At 49.2% G+C, this 18621-nt stretch overlaps 1 protein-coding gene across 3 annotated transcripts in view; it reads left to right on the top strand.

Annotated features, from left to right (window-relative positions):
• Nucleotides 1–18621, top strand: part of flncb (filamin C, gamma b (actin binding protein 280)) — a 61168-nt gene that overhangs the window by 9789 nt on the left and 32758 nt on the right. For all 3 annotated transcript variants that reach the window (XM_064342516.1, XM_064342514.1, XM_064342515.1), the window contains exons 2-8: nt 9751–9999; nt 13554–13651; nt 16078–16228; nt 16738–16856; nt 16984–17061; nt 17255–17417; nt 17519–17719. In XM_064342516.1, the coding sequence (XP_064198586.1) occupies nt 9751–9999; nt 13554–13651; nt 16078–16228; nt 16738–16856; nt 16984–17061; nt 17255–17417; nt 17519–17719 (1059 nt within the window). The remainder of the gene's footprint in view (nt 1–9750; nt 10000–13553; nt 13652–16077; nt 16229–16737; nt 16857–16983; nt 17062–17254; nt 17418–17518; nt 17720–18621) is intronic.

Below are 18621 nucleotides of genomic sequence, written 5' to 3'. Positions count from 1 at the left end.
AGGACGTTTGCGTGACGTTGTCGCGCTGCGTCCACAGTGTCATTTCCAAGGTGCAGCGATAGAGCGGAAGGTCTTGGTTGGTGTTGCCATGGCAGCAGGCTTCCTCTTCTTCCTCTCTTTACCTGGAGCACCAAGGGCCCTCCTCTTCCTCTCTTTACCTTGAGCGCTGAGGGCCCTCCTCTTCCTCTCCTCCTGAGACTGAGACTGGCGGTGAGGGAAAGCTTTGTGCCAGTCTGTTTCAGTCCTAGCGTGTACCCTCTCAGCAGGCTGTGCATGGCACAGCGGGGTCGGTACAGGGCGAAACCTCTCTCTTCCCAGCAGCCCCGGGACCGCTGTGCAGTGAAGGTCAGGGGAAGAGATCCAGGCCAAGTGCCCCGCTGCTCACTGATCAAGGGCCTTTTTTCGGCCACAGATGAGCCCCTAGGCTGCCTGTGAAATCCAACATAGAGGTGCGGTATCAAATCCCATATGTGGGAAAAGTGTATGACCGTATGATATGTAACCGTATGAGTACGTTAGCATTGTTTACATGCCTCTTGTCACACTAGTAAAATTGCTGATATATAAACAAGCAGGCTGCAGAATATGTGCAATTTTTACTTCACCCTGCTGAAGTAGTGCCATGCTATGCATAGTAAGAGCCTAGTTTTAAGTTGGTATAGCATTGGCAGTATGGGTACGAGGCTGCAGCGGATTTGACTTTTATATTCTGGGTGGCGCAGATGGCAGGGCTGCAGCAGTTTAGGGTCGACTTGGTCTCAGTGGAGGGTTGTGTTTGCAGTGCAGTATGGGAAACGGGGTTTGGTGCAGCTGGCTGTCAGCAGCCCAGCGATGATGTCACCGACAGCTTGACCCTCTCCAGACCTCTAGCTGGCAGGTTTGGACCACCAGCTCCCCGCGTCCCCCACCGCCCCCCCGCCACCCCCCATCACACACGCACTCTCTCGTTCCTTTGTCGCTGGCACATTACCTCACATCCCGCCGATAACACACTGCCCCCCCCCCCTCCCCTCCACCCCCCCCTCCCCTGCCCCCCCCCCCCGGGAGCTCTCGTTTCTCAGATGGGGGAAGCCGAAGGCCTTTGAGTGTTTTTCCTAATTAGCGGTAAAATGACGGATAACACTTTGAGGAATTTTCCCAGGCCTTGCTCACGGTTTAGCCCGGCGCCGATGACAGATTTAAGCCGAGTGTGGAGCGAATGTGCCCTCGGTCTCCTCGCTCTCAGACTGCCGTGCTGGGCAGATGTTCGGCTGGCGTTGGAGAGAGCACTGTATATTTACACATGCGTACGAAGACAAAATGGCCGAAAATGGTATGCTCCAGCAACATGACCCTTGTGATTTGTTGCGACTTTCTAGTCAGGGTGGCAAATTAGTACAGGGATGCAAAAAGTGATCTAATACATCCCTCCAGATTGTGCAGTGTGTGTACGTCCCACTTAAAACCCCCCACCTTCCCTGTCTTGCTAGTGCTCTGTGTCGTGCTTCTCGCTAGAACTCTCTAGAAGACAGCGAGCACACTTGCCTTCACGTTTCGTCAATGCGTGTTTGTCTGCCTGGCCATCTGTCGAGTCATCGTTTTTTTGGGGGGGCTGAAACACTGGCCAATTGGATTTGACATTGCAAAAATGGCTTATTTGAATTCGCTCAGAAGCATGGCGATTGTAAAAATACTTTTTTTTTTTTTCTGAATGGCTTGGCTCCCATTCCCTTCAATTAAACCCATTAAAGAATGGAATGTGGGAGAATCGCTCCTTATAATATGGAGTCCAGGATCCACTGTCCAGTGTGTCAGGGTTGCCTGACAGACACAGCTGACGGGTCTGACTTTGATCATGTGGAGACTCCGAGCTGGGTCACCAGTATGTTAAGCTACCATTAATACTTCTTGTTGACTGAGCATGTAGGCCTAACTAGTAAAACTCACTGCAGTTCCTGCAGTTTTTTTTTTTGTGAATTATGACACTCTGGGCTCCATTTTAAATCCAGACACAACGATACACTGTTCTGCCCTGTTTTCTTTGTCTGTCCCAAGTCCTGTCTACGCACAGAAGGGGTACACGTGTGTGTGAGTGTGCATGTGTGCTTGCGTGTGTCAGTGTGTTTTTTTTTTGGGGGGGGGGGGGTGGTGGTGGTGGTGGGGGAAATGTAGTTCTCATATTCAGACTTTCCGAGAATCTGCCTGCTGGCTGTCACCGTTGAGCAGCCTCTCGGTGATTCACTTTGATTCCCACCTCCTGAGCATCCCCAGCCTGTGAGCTGAGCGGAGGGAGAGGAACAGGAAGTATCTGCGTTATGACAGTGGACGCTGAGCCTGGCTCGTTTCACCGGGCTGGCCTGCGTTCGAGCCTGTGGCGTTACTTTATGTGTTGAGTCTGTGCAGATAGAGGGAGGGAGACTCTGGTGTGTCTGGGGCTGGACACGGTCAGAGTGCAACGCAGCGGCCATGACGCATGTCTCTGGCTCTCTGCCAGGTCCTGAAAGAGCAAAGCACGCATTTGGACCCCAGATAGAGTGCTGTGATATTTTTGTGATTTATTTAGATAAATTTAGCTAATTCTTGTGAACTTCTCCAGGGATGCAAACCAGCTTCTGTTGGAGAATGAAAGTAACCCAATACTCAGCCCCCACAGTCAGGGTTTACAAAGTACAGTCTAGGCTGAGGGACGTTTTGACATAAACGGACTAGGTTAACCCCGATATACTGTAACTCAGGTTCTATCCCAAGATAGCTTTACTAGATTCTAGTCAGCTAGAAAACTTTTCACTTTTCAACCTTATGTAGTCGGGTTTTCACCCGAACACCTAGACACCAACTTTTCACATCACAAAATGTTCACTGTGTTAGTTTGCTGAGTCTCTCTTTTTTCTGTATGTGCCTTTTTTTTTTTTTCTAATCAGTGTGCTAAAGCGTTTCTGTTCCGCCTATTACTGTATGTAGGGAGCGACGGGCGCTAGCCTCCTTCTCCGCTCCTGGTACCGAGCGCGGTGGGCCTCTCCGTCAGGCTCAGCCAGCTGGGGGGGGGGGGCGGGAGGGTGGGGGGGGGGGGTATATCTGTACAATGCCCTCTGTGTGCTGGGGATCTGAATGAGGGAGGAGGTGAGAGTCGGGGTTAAGGGGAGGGGGGGGGGGGCATCACAGAAGCTGTCGCGGTCGTCTGCGTCTGTCAGGTCCGGCGGTCACTCGCTCACCCGCTCGCTCGCTCGCTCCGCCTCGCGTCTCGGAGACGCCTGTAAGCAACTGGGGCGGCAGCTGAGCCCGTAACCCCCGGAGACGAGGCCCCGGCTCTCTCTGCTGTCCTCGGACACACAAAAAAAAAACGCCCCGGCCGCATAAAAACCGAGGTGGATAACAGCGGAGGACAGACTTCCCTCTCACCGCGCTTCGCTTCTGACCCTCTTCCCTTTTTGGACCGAGGAAACTCCTGTCCCTCTTTCACCTCTGTAGCTGCAGAAAGAAACCAAAGATTTTCCTGGCAGCGTGTACATAGAAAGATGTCTTTCCTATTGTTTCTTTGTGGTTCTTTCTAAGTATTCTCCCCCACCCCCCAAGCCCCTGCAGACATATTTCTTGAAGCTGCTGGCTGGCTAAAAGAGGCTCATTTCTCAGGCCTTTTAGCCTCCTGACGGGATTATTACAACAGTTCATAAATAAATGGCGTACTTTATATTAAAAAAGTATGTGTAGTTACAGTCTATTGATTTGATGTATTTGCTGCAGATATACGATCTGTGTCTTGTCAAAAAATTATTTCTTGCTAGATTCTGGATAAGATTCGTATTTTACTACTTTTGTTTCTTAAACTCCCTTTCCCCAAAGATATACTATTTCTCAAAGTATTTCATTTCTTTTTTCAATTCGAGGGTAGATACAAGGCTGTTTTACGCATTGGGGGACTATTTCCATGTCATCAATTTTAAAATTAAAGAAATTATTTGTGTCATAAACACCAAATTACATTGTCAGTGGAGAATAATCTTCCACAGATCTTGAATTCAGGATTTAATGCGGTACTTCAAAGAAAGCCTGCTTTTGTTTATTTAACACTACTTTGTGGAATACTGTGTCACTGTAACTGTGTAGGTCTACTCCTGGTCCGTTAGTCTCTGGTGTTCTGAGATAGAAACGGGATCAGAAGTGTTTGAACGTCAGCCATTTTGGCTCAGGGTTACGCTGTGTGCGTGCCGGGCGGTCTGAACGGACTACAACTGCGCTGACTCACTGTGTCCTCTGTGGCTGGACGGCATTTTGAACCTTATAAGCCACAGGTGATTTGTCGGCGGTGTGTGTTCATGATTTATTTCAGGCTGAAAATAACCAGAGCCTATTTTTTTCTTCTTCTTCCTGCAGTGCGGTTAACACGGTTAGGACTCCCTGTGTCACTGTGCCACCCGTTCTCCTGTGAGGCTTCGGTTTCAGGGTTTCAAGGCCTAACATTTTTCCAGCTGCTGTGGCCGTCTCCATGCCCCCCCATTGTACACGCCCGCGGGACGGTGTGTGTGTGTGTGTGTGTGTGTGTGCGCATGGATGGTGGGGGCTGGGGGACTGTCAGCTGGTCTGGGGGGGGGGGGGGGCTTCAGATTCCTTGAGTCTGGTCATCACAGGTCACGCTGCCCAACTGTGGCACCAGCATTTGTTGGTGTCTCCGGAGATATGGGAACCAGCGGCAGACATATTTGTCCTTATTTGGCAGCTGGGTCGAGGATATGTCACCTGCCGCGGTCTGAACTGCCCCTCAGGGAGTTAACGCTCGGGGCTGCTTTGGCTGGTGGAAGAAGGGTCAAATCACACGCGTAAAAGTCCGTTATGAGCATTGTTTTATTTTTTATTTTCCAAGCATGCCTTTGTGTTTGGTAGGAACTGCAGTCTGAGGTAATATGTCCATCCAGAAACCGCTATGTTGGTGAACTGAATTATGGGGAACAGACATTTTCAGATTTTCAGATATTTGGTTTAATATCAATCACTATTGCTTAATTAGAGCCAGAGACACATTTTGTGGGTGTTTATTTACTTTCATATACTTTTCAGTGAAACATGCATTACAGGAAGGAACATGTAACCCTCGTGTACAGACGCACTGTTTTCAGGGACTCCCTCAGGATGTGGCGACTGTCGTGATAATGCACGCTCTTCAGGGTCTTGTAGATTAGAAATCATGCAGTGATGTCATGCGAAGCACGTGCCGTACCGCAGAGAGCACGAGGCACATTATCAGTGTCATAAGCGTAAAAGCTACAATACATTATTTTAAAATGCATTCCTCTCAGCTGAACTGGACCTCAGCCAGGCTATAATCCCCCAAAAACATATTGAGTAAGAGCAAGTCCAGCAGGGGTGGGGGGGGCTGGGAGAAGGCTCCTGGAGTTCACGGAGCTGTACACAGAGCTCGGCCCGTGACTGTGTGTGTGTCGGCCTTGTCCATGGCCCGGCCCGGCCCAGCCCAGGCCGCGGCTCCCTTTGTGTACAGTTCTGATTCGGTCGCCAGGCAACGGGATGAATTGCTTCTTTCGCCCCCCGAACTGGGTGTTTCTGCCCCGGGACGTCGTGTTCCATGACGTTAACGCCGTTTTTGACCCCTACCGCTGCGACTGTTAAAATGTTGGCCTTTCATTTGCAAATATTCCAGGATTCCTGTTTAATGTGCAAATACTCTGGACTGCAGTTTTATGTATGCTAATTTTTGAAACGCACAATGGTAGTGGTGCTTAAGGAAAAGGTTGTGGTGTTACAGTTCATTTGAAGTACACACTCATTTCTGTGTGTCTGTGTGTTTGTCTGGGATTGTGTGTGTGTATGTGTGAGTGTGTGTGTGTTTGTGTGTGTGTGTGTGTGTGTGAGTGTGTGTGCCTGCCTGTGTATGTGTGTGTGTGTATGTGTGTGTTTGTGCTCGAGCATGGGGGTGTGTGTTTGTGTGTAAGTGCGCACACGTGTGTATGTGTATTTGTGTGCACACGTGTCTGTAAAAATGCCAAGAGGCATTGAATGTGAAACCTGCTGCACTCATTATTAAGTCATTTAATTACTACTTACTGTGCACACGTGTTACGACTGTCATTGCTAATGCAGTGGGTGTCCATTGATAATTTTGACTCAGACGTGCTTGTTACTGAAACTATGCATACTGTCTGCTTTTGCTAACAGTACCTTATGGGCTACTACTGTGTAACTCGCCCTCGTGTCGTTCAGTAACACACATTCCCACTGCACAGGCAGTTTCTCTGATTGCGCGGTGCTGTCCATTGTGTTAGAGAAATCCTGTGGAAAACATGAGCTGTCGGTGAGTGGCTTGCATCCAATCTACCGTTTCGGTTTTTTTTTTTCTTCCTTTCTTTCTTTCTTTCTTCCTTTCTTTCTTCTGCTGGAGACGCTTGTGCTTTCGGAGAGAAGCAGTAATGGAATCCCGCTTTCCTGTCTCTCCTCTTCCCTGAAAACAACGCAGACTCCGCGTGGACGTGCTCCGAAGCCCTGGCGCTGGGTGGAAATTATTATTATTTTTTTTTTGGGAAAAACCCTCAGAGAGAGAGAGATAAGGGCACGCAGGACTCCAGGGCAGGAAGCGGCAGATTCGGACCCCGTGCGCGCCGTTATAATCCTTCCCCAGGGGCAGGTGGAACCAGATAACAGGATTCTGGCTTGGAGTTGGGTTTTTCTTGGACACTATGTGCATTTGTACTGAGAGAGGAAAAATGGACTAGCTAAACCACTAGCACTTGCTGCTGCCATGGCTCGATACATTTATGACGTATTATAAAATATTCTTTGAGAATTTCTGTGATATAGTTCCGTAATAAGTGCAGAACATGCAGAATGTCAGAGGCTGATTAGTTGCCAGGTTTTCTCAACCTTGGTTGGACCTTACAGGTGACTCAAGGAATTTTACAGGTGAATCAAGGAATGAAGGCCTGACTGTGCTTAAAATTGCTCAAGATTTGGGCATGAATGTGAATCAGCAGCTGTAGTAATAAACCAGGGCTTATTGAACACAAGTGTGTTGAGTCCAGTCTCAATTCACAGCACTTAATGTGGATTGAGGATTTGAATACTGGTTAAGAACCATACAGTCTCAGCTTTATGATGGATGGCAATTTCAGTTAATGATGAAGGCAGCAGTGCCATTTTTTCAGCACTCCACTGGTCTGTTTGTTTGTATGTATATACACACACGTGTGTGTGAGTGTGTGTGTGTGTCTGTGTGTCTGTGTGTGTGTGTCTGTGTGTCTGTGTGTCTGTGTGCGCATGGATACGTGTGTTGGACCAGCCCTACTGAAGCACTCTTCAGCTGGAGTACCATTGAAAAGCTTAACACAGGAGTCTTGTAAGGTCTCCGTTGATTAGAGAATCAGGTCAGGGCAGACCTTGTGAGAATGCTGTTTAAATGCCAGGCCGTATATCTCATTTAATGCTGTGTTAAAACATGGAAAAAAGAGCCTCCTGGACTACAGCCACAAGCTTGTTTGGAGAGGGATCGGTTTCCCCAGATTTACACAGAAAAATGTTACGGTCAGTGTTAGTCAGCGATACTGGTCCACAAGTTCATGTTTCCCCAGGCAACCAAACAAACAGCAAACTTCTCTCCTTTGGGAGGAAACACCTTGAGCCCCAAAGGCCACAGGCTCTCCAAGACCGGCTGAAACAAAGACTGTGGGCAGAATCGGCACTTTGTCTCTGGAAAAGGTTCACACCTCCTCTCATCCTGCAGAAAAATGTGCGATTGGGGACCTTTGAGAACAACACTTTTTTGGACCATAATACTGTGTTACCTTCAACTAAATGGAGAGAGAGAGAGAGAGAGAGAGAGAGGGGCCGGGAAAAGGAGAGGGAGGGAGTGAGAGAGAGGGAGGGGAGGTACATTGTGGAAACACAGATGCAGAAGACACTATTTCCTGATAGATGGGGAATAGTTGTAAACATTAAACACATTAAATCATGCTGAGAATGATTTGTGTTAGAGACATTTAGCTCGGTCTGTGTTTTGGTCCTGGCTATTTGCTCTCTGGGTGGTGGAGAGTACTCAAAAATGAAGGACTTTCCAGGAGGTGCTGACCACAGGAATAAAAACTGTGGCAGGGAGGGACTGGATGAGAGACACATATGCTTACCTGGATTTAAATGTAGTAATTTAGTACTACATAATTCAAAGAGATTCCTGCTCAAAAGATTACTTTATATGATTTAAAAAATACAAAATAGCCTTTTTTTTTTTTTTTTTTTACAATCCCACCACATTTTCTTCAACTGATGCATTGAGTATGTACTGTAGGACTGAGTGGAGCTGAGTTCACTGCTTCCTGCAGAAATGGAGAGCCTAGCCGAATCGTCATTACTCTGGTCTGCGTACATACTTTACCAGACTATGGACGCAGTTCCCACTCAGCACTCCCCCACACACCTCTTCCTAGGGTTTCCAGGTATCTGGTTTTCAGCCAAATTGTCGGGGTTTCAAATAATTTGTACAGGCTTGTGGTTCTGACTGGGCAATGTAATGTCTAGTCGCAGTAATTGAAGTAAGACATTTCACGATAGTTAATGACTAAGTGTATCAACAATTCCTACCCCCCGGTCTGACAATGGCCGACCTCGTCCGTGATTAGGCTACGCTTCCCGCTATGCATGTCGTCCGAGTTCTGACAAATCCTAAATCTGGCGACCTTACCTCTTCCACACAGTTTGTGTGGAATCTCATGCAGGGTTAAGGAGAAAGGTGAAATGGCGACTTTATTCCCCTGGCTGGTGTAAAATAAGTAGAGCCTGACGTTCTTTTGCAAATACGACACAGCAGGGTTTCCCTAGTGCCCTGGTTTAAATTCCTATATGTCTTGTATATCATAATGTTTTTTTTACCCCTACTACGTTGACCTCATTTATGGTGCCAGTGTGAAATCTCATCTATCTCTCCCAACGTGCTGTACCATCAACCACTGCTATTGTTTTATCTCTACAGTACATACAGGATATTGCATAGGGCGTAAGCAGTTTTGGAGCAGTAGTTTAGCTGTGCGCCATTGCAATGAATGAGAACCTAGTCAGATAGCAAGTGACTCTGGGCCGGATCTGGGCTGAATCGGTCCTGAAGTCAGCACAGACAGCGCTGATCCGGTCCGGAGTCACTTGCTGTCTGGGTAGTCCCTTCCACAAGTCCAGCCCAGTGCCTCTCTCTCCATATGGGATCTGTGCAGTGCAGCAGGGAGGAACTGTGTCACCGTGAACACAGAAGCTGTTGTTGCCATTCAGGCCCGGGAGCCGGAAGCGGAGGGGTTACTTCATTAGGCTGGTTTGGGCCTCTTATTGCATTAAAGAGGATTCTTGTCCTCTCCTGTTCTCCAGAGATATGACTCGGCAGGTTCGGATCATTGTGGGAGAGAAGGGAGCGTGGGCCTCACTTTGATCAGAGTTTGCAACATGTGATCAGAGGTTCAGATCATAGTTAAAACATCACTGCTGTATCTGAAAGTGAGGTATTTCATTTCTTTTAGTACTTTTAGTACTTACTTAGAAGATTCTTTCACACAGTAGAATATTGTGACTGTTATGCTCTGTAAGCACTTGTACGTGTATGACTGTACAGTGTGAAGCTGCTTCATGTTATGGAAATTTGTTTGCATTCTGACTGAGTGACACCTGCCAGCTTTCACATAGTTTGTCTTCCATTATCAAACTTTATTAACTTTACAAGGACAACTGATTTTAAGTCTTCAGTATAATTACAGTGCTGTAAACGTGTCTCTCTCTCTCTCTCTCTGTGCGCAGACAGCAAGGCCATCGTGGACGGGAACCTGAAGCTGATCCTGGGCCTGATCTGGACGCTGATCCTGCACTACTCCATCTCCATGCCGATGTGGGAGGACGAGGACGACGAGGACGCCAAGAAGCTGACGCCCAAGCAGCGGCTGCTGGGCTGGATCCAGAACAAGGTGCCGCAGCTGCCAATCAACAACTTCCACCGGGACTGGAGGGACGGCAAGGCCCTGGGGGCCCTGGTGGACAACTGCGCCCCCGGTAAGCCAACTGATCCCAGGTCAGCCGATCGCAATCCCTGGCTGCTCTGTGAGAAACGGGCAAACTGATCCAGAGTCAGTCGGCTACGCCCCCCCCCCTGCTCTGCTGCTGTGTCATCTTATTGGTCGGTGGGGATGTTGGAGGTGGTGACAACACCTCCTGGGAGCGAGTCAGTTGCCTGATAAGCTTGTAAGATCTCCTGTCTCAGTGAGAAATGATCAGCGCATCAGGCTGATCATTTTTATACCAGGAGCTGCTCACCACACGGGTGTGAGCGTCGCTCAGTTCGAATGCGTCGTTCTGAGTCAGACTGCTCTCTGTCCAACAGTGGACTGAATGAGACACGCACAAAAGCCAAAGCACGTAAAACAAGGCATTACAAGCCATTAGGCATGACACGAGAAAGGGGAATGCTAAGCGATGTGATGTAATGCTCTGCAAACGCCACAACCCCATGCTAATTAAGTCATAAAAAGTGAGAGAAATGTGACGAGTAGAGGTGATGCATCCTCCAAAATTCCATTACAAACCCCCCTGAGGCAGTAGAAATTTGCTCATGCAGACCAATATTTAAGGGATGAAGGGGTTTTAGGGAGTCTCTCCTACGGGGGGGAATTTAATATGTTCCTCAGCCATGAATGGAACAGAGGAAGGATTCCATGTTCTGTTGGGGGAAGTGGGCGGGGATGGGTGGGCGTGCCTCACTGTTTGCTGGTCTGTGACCGAACAACAAAATTAAGTAAGGAAGCGCTCCTGGAAATGAGTAGATATGTCAACTGAAATCAATTAAAGGCTCTTTATTATATGCTTTCATGAGGGGGGGGCGGTCTGCCAAAACAGGAAGAGAAAAACGGGACCCGCATCACATCATGGTTTTAACAGCCCCCTCTTCCTCTTTATGACAACATCAGAGCGGACAGGAAGGCCAGCGGGCGCTGACATTTTAACATCGGGGCCCGCAAAGAGATTACACCATCGATGCTGTCAGGAGATCCACTGGGGGGGGGGGCAGGGGGGCCAGGGGCGTCCCCAAACAGCTGCCCTGGATCAAGTGAATCCCTCAGGGGGGGCCGGCCGGCATCAGAACTCCCCGGACGGGGCCCTGCTTTTCTTATTTAGCCTCTCCCTGTGCCGCCCAAATTTGGACCGGGTTCATTTTAATCAGACGTGGGGGGAAGACCTTTAGGACAGAGCTCTGGAGGAGGCAGAGAGCACTGAGCTGTCTGTGAATCGGTAAAAACACCATGGAGGGCGTTCAGTCATCCAGGAGGTTAAGTCAGTAAGAACACCATGGAGGGTGTTCAGTCATTAAGGAGGTTAAGTCAGTAAGAGCACCATGGAGGGTGTTCAGTCATCCAGGAGGTTAAGTCAGTAAGAGCACCATGGAGGGTGTTCACTCATTAAGGAGGTTAAGTCAGTAAGAGCACCATGGAGGGTGTTCAGTCATCAAGGAGGTTAAGTCAGTAAGAGCACCATGGAGGGTGTTCACTCATTAAGGAGGTTAAGTCAGTAAGAGCACCATGGAGGGTGTTCAGTCATTAAGGAGGTTAAGTCATAGAACTGGAGGGTGTCAGACGGGTTAGTCAACACATGGAGGGTGTTCAGTCATTAAGGAGGTTAAGTCAGTAAGAGCACCATGGAGGGTGTTCAGTCATTAAGGAGGTTAAGTCAGTAAGAGCACCATAGAGGGTGTTCAGTCATTAAGGAGGTTAAGTCAGTAAGAGCACCATGGAGGGTGTGCATATGCGTGTACGCACGTGCACAAAATGTTTGTATTTCTGAGCGGGCCCCTCCCACAGGATGTTGTGAAGCGGTGTAGAAACAGGTGACGGCTCTGCAGCCAATGATTTCCCAATGGCTTAGTTTTCTCCCAGCCCAGCCCAGCCTGTTTCTGTATCAAATCCCCTTCTGTGTGTATCCAGTGGAGAGCAGGGAGTTTTAAAACTGCGTTTACAAGACTGGAGAGCCTGACGCCGAACAGCTCCGAAGAGCCAGGCGGACGGCCATGTCCATACAGGGCTGTGCATTACGTAACGATGCGTCCGTCTTTCATGACCGCTATAATAATAGCGATGATGAATGCACAGCGAGTGTGGCTGCGCGGCGTGAAGCCCGTCCTCGTTCCTGCGCGTTTTTATGGGGGGGTCGTGCTCAGAGTCGGGCCTCAGGGAAACGCGCTGCGCAGTGCTCCTATAAAACTCTCACACGCCGCGCACCACACGCTTTCGTTCAGCAGCCCCGCCCTCCCTTAGGAGCCCCCCCCCCCACCCACCCCCTCCACATTAAAATAGCTGGAGTCCAAGTTTCTGTTCTTGCACAATGAAACGAGAGCCTCTGCGTTTCCCAGTGCAGTTCTCTCCCCCCCCCTCCCCCCCTCCCTCCCACCCCCCCCCCCATGCCGATAGTCTCCCCCCTTTTTAAAATAACCCCAACGCAGACACACAATACCGATCCAACGCTTCTGCGCCCCTGCTTTGAATCGCGCTCTGAAGTAACAGTACCCTGTGGGGTGCGCGAGAGGAAGGGGAAGCGGGGGCGGGGGTGGGGTTTATCATTGCCGGCAGGGCATTTGGGGTTATGATAGATTACGTTAGACTGGCTGGAATATCTGTAGGTCTATACGGTCCTGTACGGGGTGCAGCCTGAAATGTGTCTAAGGGACAGGTTCCCTGTGTTTTAGCGAGAACAACAGATCGACATACTGGTACGGTGTTTCAGAGGAAACGTGTATATAAACTCAACGTGCTGGAGGAAGCACAGAGAGTGTTAGTCTGACTTCAGGCAGAAACGGGGTTCAATGTGTCAATAGATCCATATCCGGTATGAGCTCAGTTTTAGTGAGTTCCCACCAACCGAAGGGATTTGTATTGAGTAATGCTTGAAAAATAATTAACGTATCAATGTCAGCTATTATTTTTATAGGTGTTGCTATTAACAGTAAGTCTTTTTAATACTATGCATTATGACTATATAGTACAAGACTTTCCCTCAATGGAAGATTATGTTACATTTTAAGCAATTTGAGATGGAACACATAGTCCCTGATGGGGTATGCAGGTACCTTGTAAAGTGTCAGTGAAAATATCTTTAGTTTGGCAATGAGCTCTTTCTTCATATAACAGCATCTGTTACTGTGTCAATATTGGCATAACATTACTCCCGACATTATCAGTGCGGGTAGGATAATGAGGTCCTTACGAGGGTTAGGCACTTCCAGTGCCTGCGCCCTGCCAGTACAGAGTGTTATTCGCGTCTAATCCAATTAAGGCATTACCGCTTTCACCGGCGCGTTCCCTTTGGCCACAATATGCATCCGCCGAAGTGCGAAACGCTGTGTCCACGTTGTCGGAGGAACAAAACCGCTCGAAACGCGGGCTTGCTCGCCCTTGCGGACACGTTGCGGGAGCAGGGGGTTCTGGGTACGTTGCGGTTCGCGCTGGCCGCGCGGTCCGGGGCTGCGGCGGTTCGAGGGACCGGCGGCTGCTCCGGCTGCGGGCTGGCGCGGGGACCGAAATGCGGCCCGCTCACGTCCTGCCCGCCCCCCTGTCCTGCAGGTCTGTGCCCCGACTGGGAGACCTGGGACCCCAACCAGCCCGTGGAGAACGCCAGGGAGGCCATGCAGCAGGCTGACGATTGGCTGGGCGTGCCACAGGTAAGGTCACCTGATCTCCGCCCTCACCTAATCTCCGCTCTCACCTGACTCCCCCCCTCGTCTGCCAGGAACGCTTTGAAATTAACGTGGATACAGAGCCACAGAGTTTGCTGGTTAAAATCAGCACCCACTTCAGACCCAAGTAACCAGGTGAAGTTAGTTAACTGTGTTATCAACTGCTCTATGGGATTAATTAATTGCAGAGTAACAAAAAACAGCTGGCTGTTGGATCTACATCAGGTCAGACCTGATGTAAGCTGCGATACACTTATTGCACAGGCAACTACTTGCACTGATCTCTGTAAACGGTTGGGATCACAGTAGTATGTATTTCAGCTATTTGACTGTTGGAACCCATGCTATCTGTTCCTAGTTTGAAACAGCGACATTAATGAAGAGAGTATCATGTAGGGAAGACTAAGCAGCAGAGTGGCCAGGTGCATCATGGGAAATGTTGTCTCTCTTTAGACTCGTCATGTAGTTTCATTACACAGCAGAGTAAACGAATAAGCATGCTAAACCTTTTACTGTCAACACCTGAGAGCTCTCTGATTGCAAGTTTTGATATGCTTGAGTTATTCACACAACACTGTGTAGCAAAGGACTTCAAAAACTGGTCAGATGCCTCGTGTTTTACGTACAGTCCTCTTGCTACACTCTTTTTTGGAGACATATGGGGAAACGGTAATTGAATGCAGATGCATGTTCTTTGCTTCCCCTTTCAACTGCATCTGGAAGGTGTACTGTTACCGCAGCCAGGGAAATGTGACATCTTTATATTCACCTGCGAACCGCTCTCCAGATGGAAATTGATACGACAGGAAGTGACGTAAACGCCTAGCGCTTGTAACCGAGCAGTCGCCGTCGCCGGGGCGGGGACACGCGGAGCGAAAGTGACGAACGCCGCCGCCGCCCCTCTCAGGGGAGCGAACTCCGCCCCTGCGACGGCGCCCGGCTCGTCCTGCCCAGCTCTCGGGCACCGCCGTTCCGCGCTACGCTAGCTTAACTTTCCCGGTCCCTGGGAAAAGCGGAGCAGGAGCGTAGCGGCTCACCCCGAGGAGCCGATAAATTCCGGCGGGGCTATTTCGGGGAGCGCAGCTCAGCTCCACTGGCCACCGATAAATATAGCGGGGGTGGGGGGGGGGTTGTGGGGGGGGCAGTGTGACTCCGTGGCGTCACACACGGCTCAGTTTTGCAGAGTAACGGGGTGGGGTGGGGGGGGGTTGGGGGGCAGACAGTTTCGGAATGCAGCTTTCATGCGAAATTCAGATGGATGCCGGGCGGCTTTTCGCGATAATGCGAACGCAAACCTGCCAAAAACTCCATATAACGGTTGGGAATCCTGCCACAGAATCCATGATGTCATTGTAAACCGACCTTTTTAAGTGAGAATACATATGGGAGTGAGGTTTGTGACCATAAAATTGGTTCTAGTTGCTAAAGTTTTTTGTCTTTTGAGGGTCAGTCGCAGTCGTTGGAGGAGAAGCCGTACATTTTAAAGGCTCCTCTGCTCCTGGCCTGGTTCCTTGTTAAAAAAAAGACAAAAAGAAAAAAAACCCAGGCACATAATGAAGGCCACGTCGATCTCCAGTGCTCATGTGGAGCTCGGTTGTAAAGTGCTTACAGTTTAATGACAGAAAACACACGGGTGCACCTGTTGTTTGTGGTAGAGAGGAGGGGATATATCCACCCAGTTAGAGCGCTCTCATCTGTCTGCCATCTGGAGAAACAGCCCTGCTTTCCTTTCTCAGGCCAGGTCCCTTCCTCTCTCCCTCCCTCCCTCCCTCCCTCTCTCCCTCTCTCCATCTGTCTCCCTCACTCTCCTTTGTTTTTCCCTGTCCTAACGCAACGTAACCGGAGGGGAATTCTCGACCTTGTCCTCCTCAGGCTAATCTCATTTAGCCTGCCAAAAAAAAAAAAAAAAAAGATTTCCTCGTGAATCTTTTTTTCTAGTCTTGCGTCTCCCTCTTGAACAACAGAAAACATACTGTAGATCTCAACACGGCAGAACAGCGCGAAGGCTGTGATAAATTGCTCGTGGCGCTGGATAGTTTCTGGGCCATTTGAATGGCTTTTGTTTTGATTAGATTTCACTGGAGTCAGATTTTCCTATTAAATGCTATTCCCTTGAACTGTCCAGATGTGTGATATTTTAGTGAGTTGTTTCTGCATGACTGTCCTATGAGGATGAGTTCTGTATAACAAAAGCAAAAAGAGTTATATTTCTGTCACGTATTCATTCCACGCATGTAATATAATGTAATGTGTCTGCATTCACACTTCACACCAGTGAAGATTGGAAGTGAACCTTGATGATTTACAGTACATTTGACCTTGCTGGTTTCTGTGTATTCGTGGGTGACATGTAACCTTTGACCTTTGACCTCTCTGTCAAACGTGTGATCCGCTCCCATTCCGCTCCGCAGGTTATCGCGCCCGAAGAGATCGTGGATCCCAATGTGGACGAGCACTCGGTCATGACCTACCTGTCCCAGTTCCCCAAGGCCAAGCTCAAACCCGGAGCGCCACTGCGGGCCAAAACACTGCACCCTAAACGGGCCAGGGCCTACGGGCCAGGTGAGAGAGCCGCGGGGACTGACCTCCATTACGGAAGGTCTGTGTCATGTGACACAGATGCTGTCTATATTTGGTAAAGACTGGTGGATGTGTCCTGGAAGGTTGCCAGATGGGTGGTTTTTGCCTGGAATATTTGTATGGGTCCGATTTGTGGTCTTGACCAAACAATAGAATGTCCGGTCTGATTCATTAATTGAGAAAATTTACAGTTAGTTTGTAGTCAGTTTGGATTGATTCCCTTCCCTCCCAGTCTGCAATCGGTCCCAGCTGTACATGTAGTTTGGTTTTGACAAATTCTAAATCTGGTAACCCTAGAAGTACTGCTGGGTATCACTGAGGAATCCTATGTGATACACAATACTGTTGTCTTATTGAAATCATGTTCACAATTTTCACTTTGGCCATTCGTCAGTGTGCATTGTTTTCTAGAAAATGAGGCCTGCACAGCAAAAGTGATTTGGATATGATCTGCTTTTGAATGACTGAGGCGTCGTACTCATCCCGCACAGGTATCGAACCCCGTGGAAACATTGTCCTGAAGCTGGCCGAGTTCACCGTGGAAACGGTGGAGGCTGGGCTTGGTGAGGTCATTGTGTACGCGGAGGACCCGGAGGGACACACGGAGGAGGTGGGCCTAAACTCGCAGGAAGACGCGCGACTCACGAACACGATATGTCTGTCCGTCTACCTGCCGGAACGGAAATTTTCACTTTGCTGTGTTTCATCGTTTGCTTTTTATTGTCATTTTTTTCCAGGCCAGAGTCGTTGCCAACAATGACAAGAAGCGAACCTACACTGTGACCTACATGCCCAAGGTGGAAGGCCTTCACAAGGTAATGACGTCACACTCAGGGTCTCTCGCAAGCCAAAAACATTCCAGTACATGGACAAGAAGAGAAGTGGATTCTATACGGGTCATGTTGTGCTTTTCTGGTTAGCTTAGCTAAATATAGTGCTTGAGGTGAGGCATAGTCTCGGTGTTTCAGGGACTGTATGGGAGTAACGCCTCTTCCTTTGTCCCCGTAGGTGACTGTGCTCTTTGCAGGGCAGGATATAGACAGGAGCCCCTTCATGGTCAACGTCTCCAAGGCGATGGGAGACCCCAACAAGGTGTCGGCCCGCGGGCCGGGCCTGGAGCCCGTGGGCAACGTGGCCACCAAGCCCACGTACTTCGACATCTACACCGCAGGTGAGACCTCAGGCCATAGGCACCCTTTTTTTTTCGAGAATCTCTCCGCCCCTCTGGGTACAGGTGGGAAAGGCTCTTTGTTTTTATCCCCCCCCCCCAAGGCGCCGGGGCGGGAGACGTGGGCGTGGTCATCGTCGACTCCCAGGGCCGGCGGGACACGGTGGAGATCCTTCTGGAAAACAAGGGGGACAGCATTTTTCGCTGCACCTACCGGCCCATGCTGGAGGGGCCCCACACCGTCTACATCACGTTCGCCGGCCAGCAGATCCCCCGGAGCCCCTACACCGTCAACATCTCTGAGGGTGAGCGCCGAACCCAACCTCCCCCCCCCCCCCGCCTCCGCCCCCTCCCTGCCCTTTAACACAGAGGAGCGCAATCCAGCTGCGGCTGTCCTTCCCTCCTTAATTTCAGTCATTTTTCTGACCCCCATCCCCCACCCCCCCCCTTGTTTCTTCAAACTAATGAATGCATTTCACATGGAGCTTTGGTATCCAACCAAAATATAGGAGGTGCAAGCTGGTGTTGAAGGAAATAATGATTGCATTAATATTTACATTTTTGTGCAGAAACATGCTCTTTTGTCTGAAAGACTCTGCTGAACCTATTATGATGGAGCAATGTGACGGTACAGTATGAAGGGCAATTCATGAAAGCAGATTTGGCTCCTCGATGAAAAAATGGTCAAATCTGCCTCAAATTAGAAGCTTATATGTTGTGTTGACATGTTTACTTCTTAACATGTAAAGCCAATGACAATAATGGTACCATATTTATTACATTTCATGTACTGTATTCAGTTGCTCTCTGATGATTTCCCATGACACCGAATTCTAAGTAAAGTAATAAAAGTTCACATTAATATTGATAAAACTGCAACAGCTGGCAGTAAAACACATTTTCCGTTAGTAATAGCAGGCCTAAATCATTTCTTATGTATAAACCAAAGTGATTGTGACAATAGAACACTTAGAAACTGCGCTAGCTTTCTTTTTACAGGCTATGGGTGTGGTGTAGTGCTACAGGGATGGGAGTGAACAGTTTTTTAGAGCTCATGGTTAGGGGAGCAGCACTTTCACATGGATTCTTGGGTCGCCTCTTGTACCAGGTTGATTTTCGATTCCTACTTGGTGGGGGGGGGGGGGGGGGGGGGGGGTGAGCTAACGCGGGCGCCCCGCCCGTCCTTTGCCTGTGTAAAAACGCTGTT

Source organism: Anguilla rostrata, chromosome 7 (genome assembly GCF_018555375.3).
Source record: "Anguilla rostrata isolate EN2019 chromosome 7, ASM1855537v3, whole genome shotgun sequence".
Classification (NCBI taxonomy): domain Eukaryota; kingdom Metazoa; phylum Chordata; class Actinopteri; order Anguilliformes; family Anguillidae; genus Anguilla; species Anguilla rostrata.
Note: the sequence above shows the minus strand (reverse complement) of the source record. Positions and strands in the feature narration are given on the sequence as shown.